This window comes from Fukomys damarensis, unplaced genomic scaffold (genome assembly GCF_012274545.1).
Source record: "Fukomys damarensis isolate Sample0158 unplaced genomic scaffold, DMR_v1.0_HiC HiC_scaffold_10, whole genome shotgun sequence".
NCBI classification, from domain to species: domain Eukaryota; kingdom Metazoa; phylum Chordata; class Mammalia; order Rodentia; family Bathyergidae; genus Fukomys; species Fukomys damarensis.
The window spans coordinates 32,860,632-32,870,365 of NW_022900922.1; the positions used below are offsets into that span (position 1 = coordinate 32,860,632).

At 47.2% G+C, this 9,734-nt stretch overlaps 1 protein-coding gene across 1 annotated transcript in view; it reads left to right on the forward strand.

The window, feature by feature from the left end:
* The first annotated feature begins 850 nt into the window (after window positions 1-850).
* Ssr1 (signal sequence receptor subunit 1) overlaps window positions 851-9,734 on the forward strand; it is a 29,216-nt gene continuing 20,332 nt past the window's right edge. Inside the window, exon 1 of the mRNA XM_033761789.1 lies at window positions 851-1,027. Within this exon, the coding sequence (XP_033617680.1) occupies window positions 851-1,027 (177 nt within the window). The remainder of the gene's footprint in view (window positions 1,028-9,734) is intronic.

Here is a 9,734-nt window from a genome sequence, read left to right on the forward strand (position 1 = left end):
CAGGGGCCGAGGTCCTCTTATAGGGAGTAAAAGGAGGGGGTTAACATTTTGGGCTCACAGACAGGGGACAAAGGTCTGCTGACGAGCTGGTGGTCAGCAGTCACATATTGATGAGTAACAGGTACCACCTATAGGATGTCTCAAAAGTCACTAAGACACTCCGGATGAGCAAACAGTTTGTCAATTAGCTTGGGCTCTATGTCTGGAGTCTCTAATTTACAGGTCGATTCAGATCCGGACTTCAAACAATACAAGAGTGATCCACATTCTTAGGCCAGGGATGGAACAAAGGTCGGGGCTGTGGCTACAATGGGAGGGGTTCAGGACACTGTCTCCTAGGTCCTTTGCCATTTAGCAAGGGCTTGTAATTTAGGTCCCACAAAGTGACTCAAGCGGTTGTTATTATTATGGATTTGTGGGATCCTGTAGGGAAAAATAAAATACAATAAGAGAAGGAAGCTATTGAGATGAGAACAGCCATGTATGGAATCTGCATAAATGGGATGAGACAGGTAGAAAAGAAGCATGAACCCAGGTCATCGACAGGTGGGCTCTGTGCGCACACACTGATTCCGACATCTGTGTTCTTTACCCGCAGGTAATCTCAAAGTGAGTGTGCCCATCTTGTTGCGTGGCTCATGGGTGTAGAGTCTGAGCTGGTCCTTCTTTTGATAAACATTTAATGACTTTCAGTAAAGTATGTGACAGGCTCTGTGTTAAGGGCCAAGGATAGGAGGAAAAGTGGGGTGAAGCCGTGAGGAGCTGATGTCCCAGGACAGGTGTGTACCATGCTCTGGCATCGTGGGACTGACTGGCAGCTGCAGGAGCAGACAGGAAATGGCCCCTGACCATGCTAGAAACCGGGGGAGATTTTACACATGGCCACCACCTGAGCCAGAGCCAGGTCCCCGGTGTCACCTCGGTGACCCCAGATAGAAGAAAGCCAGGGCACACGGGGCTCAAGATGACCCATTCTGTGCCCAGAGCCACAGCGGTGCTGGAAACCAAGTTCTTCACGGAGCAGAAGGTGAGGTTGGTCACTCGCAGCATGAAATGAATGATATGTGGGGCAAGTGGACAGGCGAGGCAAGCTTGGGAGCACCAGTGACACTGCTCTTCAGTGAGCCCAGCAAGATGGACTAAAGCCAGGAGCCCGGGTAGCACATTGGCCTGCTGTGGGGCACAGGCCTGTCATCCCAGCTACTCTCAGAGGCCCTGCCTGAAAATAAAATAGAACTTCAATCCCTGTACCAGAGAGAGAGAGACAGAGAGAGAGAGAGAGAGAGAGAGAGAGAGAGAGAAAAAAAAATAGAGAGAGAGAGAGAGAGAGAGAGAGAGAGAGAGAGAAGAAAACAGAAAAAAGAAAAGGAAGATAAGAATGCAAAGCAATTCAAGGATGAAGTCAGAGGATGAGGGCATTGCTTATCCATGGAGTGGGGAAGAGGGGCCCCGGAAAACCAGCAGAGTTCTGGGTGGACGGTGGCCAGCCTTAAAAAAAAAATCCTTCCATTCAAGTCTCTGCTAAAGCTATCAAGTTCCCCTTTTCACTTTCCATGATGCCTTCTGAAGTTCTGTTATTTACAGTTTATAACCCTCCCCCTGCCCCTGGCAGCAAAGTTTTATTAAAGGTAGGAAAAGAAACAGGCTCTGCAGAGCAAATTTGGGCCACGTAAAAGTAGGAAGAGAAGTACCCGCTACAGCATGAGGGCAGGCCACTGCGCAAGAGAACGTGGTGCACCTTAACTCTCATTTGGAAAGGCAATGTAATAGTTTATCACTGAATTCTGTCTTAGGGACAGGATTCACATCCTTACTCCGTGATCCAGCATTCATTGCCTTCCATATTTTGGTTGTTTTTTCCTAGAATGCCTTTCCCTGCCTACTAAATGTCTTTCCTTCTCCCCCTCCACCACCTAGTTCCTCATGTTTAAAACAGCTCTGGCTTTCAAGGTTTAGTGAAAGTAATACCTCTGTCCTCTGTTTCATCTGTGGCTTTCTAATGTCACTGGGCAAATTCTTCCCTAATTTAGAGAATGGGTGAGACAGTGTAGAATAGCAACAGGCACATGACGTGGAATCAAGATTTAGGTTCAAGTTTTGTGAGGTTTTTTGGTACCAGGGATCTAACTCAGGATCACTTGCAAGGCAGGCAACGGAACCACTGAACTAAATCCCCGACCCCTAGTTTCAAGTTTTGTGATCAACTTCCAGAGAGCTTGAGGCACAGTGGTTACTCCTTGGGAAAGTTCTAGTGTTCCACTGCCATCTGCCATGTTCTATCTAGTTTTTGTAGGTACCAGGTGGAAAATTAAACTGGGACTTAATGGAGACCATGACCCCTTTGAGGGTGATACACACCTCTACAATTTCCCAGGAATACAGCTGTTGTCATGTTCTCCTCCTCTTCCTTCCTTTTTTTTGTTTTTTGGCATTGGGGAGTGAACCCAGATCCATGCATACACTTTACTACTAAGCTACACCCCAACTCCTGTGTTATGTTTTTAATTTACTGTCTTGGCTGGGAGACTAGTGGTGGTAGCTATTTGAGAAACACACTCGGATTAGCTCTTACCTCACAGGTCAGGGAACAAATTTGAGGGTCCTTTCAACCACCAAGTACATCCATTCATCGCATCTGAACTGTCAGAGGCCAGGGGTGTTGAATTTAGTGGCCTGAAGGGCCCATTGTCAGCTGGACCAGGGCTGAGACTCCATTTATCACCTAGTTCCCATGTGCTCTGTTACCCTGAAAGGGCCATATTGACACACTGGGTCCTGAATATAATGTTGATTCAGACCAGGGTCCAACAGCCCTCCACAGGTTTGGGGGGTTCCTACTTTTTTTAGTCCCCAGTGGCCACATGTCCTCTGGAGGAAGGATGGGTGTGAAGGACAGAGTGGTGACTGCTGTGGTGTCGCAGGTCTGTCCCTCCTAGGAGCCTGGCTTCTCTTCAGTTCCTAGGTTCTGAGATTGAGATCTGCCTCAGTCTGTTCCTGTTCTTATAACAAAATACCAGATACTGAGTGATTTGTAAAGAACTGAAGTTTACTTCTTTTGGTTCTGGAATCTGTGAGTCCAAGCTTGCCAAAAAGGACCTTGCTTGTTCCCTGCAGCCCTTTTATAAGGTCATGAATGCCATTCGTTAGAATTCTGCCCTCATAAATTAACCACCCTTGAAGGCTTTGCCTCTTAATACGACCACACTGGGGTTTAAGCTCCAAGTTCAGTTGGATACGTTCAGACAACAGCAGGATCATAACTTTTTATTGGGACGACTGTCCTCACCTTCCTGATCTTTCCTGATTTAACTGTACAAATTAAGCAATAGCGTCCTCCTGTTGAGCACTCACCTGGCTGGCCTCTAGGAACGTCCTTCACTAACTATTACCTTGGCTGTCCCCTTGGCCATTCCCCATCACCTCTCTCCTGTCCTGACCCTGCAGCCCATCCTGACCCACTGTGATCATTGTGCCCACCTTGCTTCTGCCTGGCCTCCATTCTCCTCATCTCATCCCCATCGCATCAGCCCAGCTCCAGGACAGCATCTCGTTTGCTTAGCCCTGGCCTCCAGAGCGCAGCCAGCCACTCATCTCCTCAGCTATTCTCACCAGTGCCTTCTTTTTTGCTTTGGTACAGGAAGTGTCCTCTAGGCCTTGATATGGAACATGAGCAAGAGGGGGTTCCAGCTTTCTGTGGTGCCAAAACGAGACAGCTAAATCAGAAATATTGCAGGCAGTCAGATAGGGCGAGACCCTTGAGAGAGTCAGGATGAAGGTGAAACTTATCGCAACTGTGGCCGGAAACGTATCTGTTGGAGACCAGGCTTCCAGATAAAGACAAGATGACCAAGCCTGTCTACTTCCTCAAAGGACAAAAACAGGGCCTAATGAAGTCTAGGTAGACATCAGTCACCCCAGTGGGAGACCAAAGACCTCTGGACCTATCATTTCCTAGAAAAAGTCTTTGTTCTTTCCAGCCTCACTTGTTAAGTGACTTGGTTTCCAATGGGATCACTATTAACAAAGCAACTATACTTGTAACTTTACTGTTTGATCATAGCTGTAAGCCACAGTGTATGCATGTGGGTTTTGCTCTTCCCTATAAAGTGGGGGTCCCTGGCTAATCACCTGAGACCTCTCCTGCCTCTCAGGAGCTCGCCTATTAATAAATATTTTACTACTCTTAAGCTCTATTGTTCCTAGAATTCATTCTTTGTTTTTTTTTGTGGGGGGTACTGGGGGTCGAACTTGGGCCCTTGTGCTTGCAAGGCAGGCATCATTCTTCTATTTTTAGAAAACAGAAACTCAGCATATCAGACACCTAACAGGAGATATAATATTTCATATTTCATCTCCTGTATCATATCATGTATCACTTCTTACCAGTGCCTTCCTCTTTGGTACAGAAAGTATCCTCTGGGCCTTCATCAGAACATGAGCAGGTGGAGGGTTCCAGCTTCCTGTGGCGACTTCAATCCATCCTAGCAGGCCTGCATTTAGCATCCAGGCAAAAATGAGGTGAGGTGGAAGAGAAATCAACCAAGTATAGCTGACACTGAGCCTAGGGAAATGAAGTTCAAGAAGGAGAGGAATTCAAGAAGGGTGGGGAGACCGACATGAGCATTGTTACACTGAGCGAGTCTTAGTGGAATGTTGCAAATAAAGCTCTGTTGGAACAAGCTGAGGAGAAAATGGAGAAGTGGGTTTACTGTTATAGGGAGCAGAGAAATGAGAAGGAAATAAGAGACCAGGTTGGAGAGTGAGAACATTATTGAGCGCCCAGGCCATGGGTAGGGATCTCCTATGAGAAAATATGATGCACACACATTCGAGAAAGAAGGAGAGAGACAGGCAGACAGGTAGACAGACAGAGATGTGAGAGAGGTGGCTGATCTAAGCTGCTCTGGGCAGCAAACACAAAAGGCACCAAGGACACCCAGAATTTATTCATAACAAGCATGGGAAAGAGGGGAGCAGAGTAGGCCTCGGGACACTTGGTGGTAGAGGGTATCGCAGGCAGGGCTGTAAAGGGAAGCAGTAGCATATCTTATTGAAGAGAGCAAATGAGTAATTCAGAGGGAAAGAATTTAGTTGGAGTCAAGCTGAAAGTTAACTCAGCAGGGCCCTGCCACTTCACGGACTAGGACTTAAGTTTTAGTAGCAGCCCCTTGGCGGTGGACTGTACTCACCCAACTCTGCTATCTGATATGCCCATTTGAGTCGCATAAAGCTTCAGTCAGACTCCTAATATAGTACAGCCAAATTGTGGAAGGGCAAGAAGCTTGTGCCACTAATGGCCTGCTGATACTGGGCAGGAATGTCTGGTACAGGGGAGTTTTTAATGACAGGAAGTGTTATATGTGTTTGTTTTGAGGGGAGTGATGAATTTGAGAAGAAGTTATTGCAGGGTTTAAGAAAAGAAGAGTGCTGTTTTCAGAACCATGTGTCTTTGAACAGGAGATGGTATACAAAGGACAAATGGTGGCCGGGCTTTGAGGGCCTGTAAACACTTTTATTGCAACAGAAACAAGGGCAGGACCTGGGAGTGCAGAGGGAGGTGAGTGGTCAGGTGGTTGCGATGGCCTTGCTCCCTCTGTGAAGTCTGAACTGGGAAGGAATGAAGGCCCTCCTACTCCAGCACACCTTGTAAATTCCTCCTTATTCCTTATAGTGTCCCCTTCTCAGAAGGATCACCAAGAATTTTTTTCCTCAGAAAGTACACAAAATTTAATTCATCAAAAGCCTTTGCGGGGTAGAAGAGTGCTTAAGTCTTTGTTTGTACATAGGAAACATAACTTTTTGCTGGATTTTAAAAGCTTTTAATTAGGTGTGTTAGTTTTTCTACTGGCATAATGCAATAACTGAGTAAAACAATTTAAAAGGAGCAAAGGCTCATTGGAGCTCAAGGTTCAGGGGTTTCAGGACTGTCATGAGGCAAAACATCATGGTAGGGAACATGGTGTGGCACAAAATGCTCCTCTCATGGTGGCTGGGAGAAGGAGAGAGGGAGAGAGAAGCCAGGGTCCAAATTTCCCTTCAGGGGCATGCCCCAATGACCTAACTTCTTCCTGCTAGGCCCCGTCTCTTAAACATTCTGTCACCTCCTTCGATGACCAAGCCTTTAGCACATGGGCCTTTGGGGGACACATAAAAGCCAAACCATAATATTAGATCTATAGTCAAAACTGGGTTAAACTGGGCGTGGTGGCGCACTCCTATAATCCCAGCACTTGTGAGGCTGAGGCAGGAGGATTGCTGTGAGTTCGAGACCAGCCTGGGCTCCACAGTGAGTTCTAGGTCAGTCTCAACTACATAGTGAGACCTTGTCTCAAAACAAGAACAACAACAACAACAACAAAAAAAAAAAACCCAAAAAAACCCAAAAAACCAAAAACCAAAAGCCCAAACAAAAAAACTGGGTTGCAAATTTAGGGAACAAAGATGTGTCTGTAAGTGCCGTAGCTTCACCTAGTCATTCCTACTGTAGCTTCACCTAGTCATTGCTACTGAGTGCCACTGGGTGTTAAGCACGGTCCCATGACACTGGGTCAGAAAGCCTGGGGGCAGGATGGTCACAGATGGGAGACGGACAGACACAATGAGCTGTATATTGGATAGGAAGTGCCATGGGAAGAAAGAGAGTAGTAGGGAACTGAGTGGGAGACAGGACACTGTAATTTTAAGTCAGGAGGTCAGGGAAAGCCTCAGTGAGAAGGGAACTGTTAAGTTTCAAAGGACAGGCGGGGAATACCTGGGGGAGTACAGAGACTAATACCAGTGCTTAACAAACACTTTCACCAGTGGTAATGAAGGGAACCGTAATTAATCAAAGGGAAGTGATGCTCTGCTCTTACGGAGTTAAAGGAATAGCATGACAAAAGTGGAGGTCAACTGTCGGTTTGCCTGAGCTGGCAGAGTAAGAGGAAATAGGACATGGGCCACTGCTGGAAAACAGATACCGTCAAAGAGATAGGTACAGAAGTAAGAGCGAGACAGCACAGGGAAATGCCTGGGGGACTTAAATAGATGGGATTCTCAACTCCACAAATTAAGGATGAGAACACATTAGGAGAAAAGCTGCTTGTACGGGGAGAATGTGGATCATAATCATGCAGAATTTGTGAGCATTCAGGTCAGGGTGACCATTTTACTTCCCTGAAATATATGCTTCTGCTTTTTATATTCATTGGACAGCATCCAAGGCTCTGTTTTCTGTTTGTTATGTTTTTGTTTTCCCTAAATTCATCTCAGCAGTGACATCCAGAATAGGCACCTGCTGCACCTTTTATAGCTGGTTGTCTAAAATTCAAGTCTCAAAATCTGCTAGGAATCATCTGATGAGGTCACTGGAGTGGAAGTTCCACCTTAAGCCTAACCTGGGTTACTCTATGAGGTTCAGACTGGGTCTAAATATTCTCTGGGAACTGGTAAGTCGGACCTTCTAGGATCTCTAACCCGAGGGATGGGACAGTCTCCCCACATGAAGTCAGTCCTCTGAAGGGGAAAGGCAATCCATGAGAGCCCTTGGTGCTATTGAGCATGATGTCTCTAACATTGCCTTCTATAACAGTCCCTTCGGTTTCTGGTACAAGGAGACAGTGGCAAGTTAAAGAGAAGGATGTGTTTGTCACCTGTCAATCCTGTCAGCCTTCAGGACCCTTAGTGGGTCTGCACTGAAACTCAGGAAACAGCACCTTAAGGCGGGGGATGGAGATTCAGAGGAGAACTTAGCAAAGTTCCCCCACAGCAAATGGTGGTCAGCAGCCCTGGCCACTTTGGTATGGAGGCAGCAGTGGGGCAGGAGGGTGACCTCCTGGGGGTGTCCCCACTTCTGTAGGGTGGTGGTGGCGGCAGCAATAGCAGCAGTGATGGCATGGTGGCCTGCACCTGAGTTGACAGTGATATAGGGGAAGAGATGTTACTCCCACTCTGCTAGTTGTCAGATATGCTAAGTTGGTGTTCCCCAAAGTCGAAGAATGAATCCTAAGGAACAACAGAGGTTAGGAGTAGAAAAATTTATTGGGGAATAGGAATGGGGACTAAGAATGGGGAATAATATAGCTCCTGGGAGACAGGAGGGGTCCTAAGTGGGTTGTCACCCAGTCCATTTCTCAAGGGAAGTTTTATTTTATTATTATTTTTTTTCCAGTACTGAGGATTGAACTCAGGTCCTTGAGCTTGCGAGGCAGGCACGGTGCCACTGAGCTAAATCCCCAGCCCTCAAAGGAAGTTTTATAGGGCAAAGTCACAACAGGTGGGTAAAAGGTGGGTAAAAACTATAATCAACCAATGAGAGTACAGATATAGTCACAGGCAATATTGATCCAAGAGTAACAAGGGTTTGTGGATGACATCATTAACCTTGGTCGATAATCTGTAGTCTTAGTGGTTTTAGTCTTGGTGGGTAAAGGATGACCCCCCCACAAATGGTCCATCCATGTGCGAAACCTCAAAAGGGTGGTACCAGTAACCTCAAGCTTCTAGTCATCCCTTAGGGGAAGTGTGCAAATCTGGCCATTGTGACTTTAATCTTCTTCAGATGGCCTCCAGCCACAGCTTTACATTGTTCTCATCCTCTGCACTGACTTTGAGGGCCCAGCTCTGTGTGACAGTTTATAATATTTCTACCTAATTAGTTGTCTATATCCACAGCTGCCTTGATAGGGGCAAGAGGACAGGGAGACCTGAAGCTGAGACACTCAGTTGCAGAACAGCCAGTAGAGTCTGAAACCATGCTGCTCACCTAAATCGTGCATCTGCCGTTTGCAAGCTAAGGTCTATGTGTCTGCTTTCTCTTTCGTCAACCGCGCTATCCAGTTCGTGAAAATATTCAGGAGAGTAAGTGAGATCTAAGGAAAAGCGACCGGGCCGGGGACTTACTCAGTGGCGAAGTGCCTATCTGGCGCAAGGTGCTGAGTTCGATTCCCAGAACCAAAAAAGAAAAAAAGGAAAAGTGAAAGTTATGAAAACCTAGAAGCTAGCTCACTTCATCGTCTATACGACATTTCACACCAGTCCAGTCCAACACTACAGTCCATTCAGATGAACTGCACGAACCCAAAATCCAATACAGATAAGGAGGAAACAAAGAAAATTGTACAGCCACTGCCACATCCAGTACGTAGTTACAACATACAATACGCCGGACACTGTTCTGGGTAAGTTAGAACTCAGGGCTGTCACCTAAGAAACTTTTAGAATTGCCATTTACTATGGAAGATTGTGTGGGCACGTGGGGATCGATCTCCCACTGTATATTTTTAATTAAAACAACTGTTTTTTTAAAAACGTTACCTCCCTGTTTCCTTTGCTTTTAAATGCCCCATGAAGGCACTTCACATTAACGTCACTGTTGCTTAAAATTATGCAAAAACTACCGCGCCCAGCTCAAGCAGCGCGCCACTCAAATGAACTGACCCTGACGACGCTAATTAATTGGGGCGAGGGCGGGCAGGCCTAGCGGCCATCCGCAGCTCACCGACTCTCGCGGGAACCCGAGTTCCCGGGCTCTGGCCACGTGAGCCCCGGGTAGGCAGGCGTGCGGTCAGTGAGCCCCGCCCCTCGGAGAGGAGAGTCACGTCGCAGCGTTAGGAGAGCAGGAGGGGCGTGGCCGACGCCCGTGCGTGGTGCGTGCCCCGCCCCTCCCGGGCAGAGCCCGGATGAGAGTAACGCCATTACTGCCGGAGCGGCCGAGAGCACTGGAGGAAGCGCACTGGCGCTGGGCACTGTAGCGG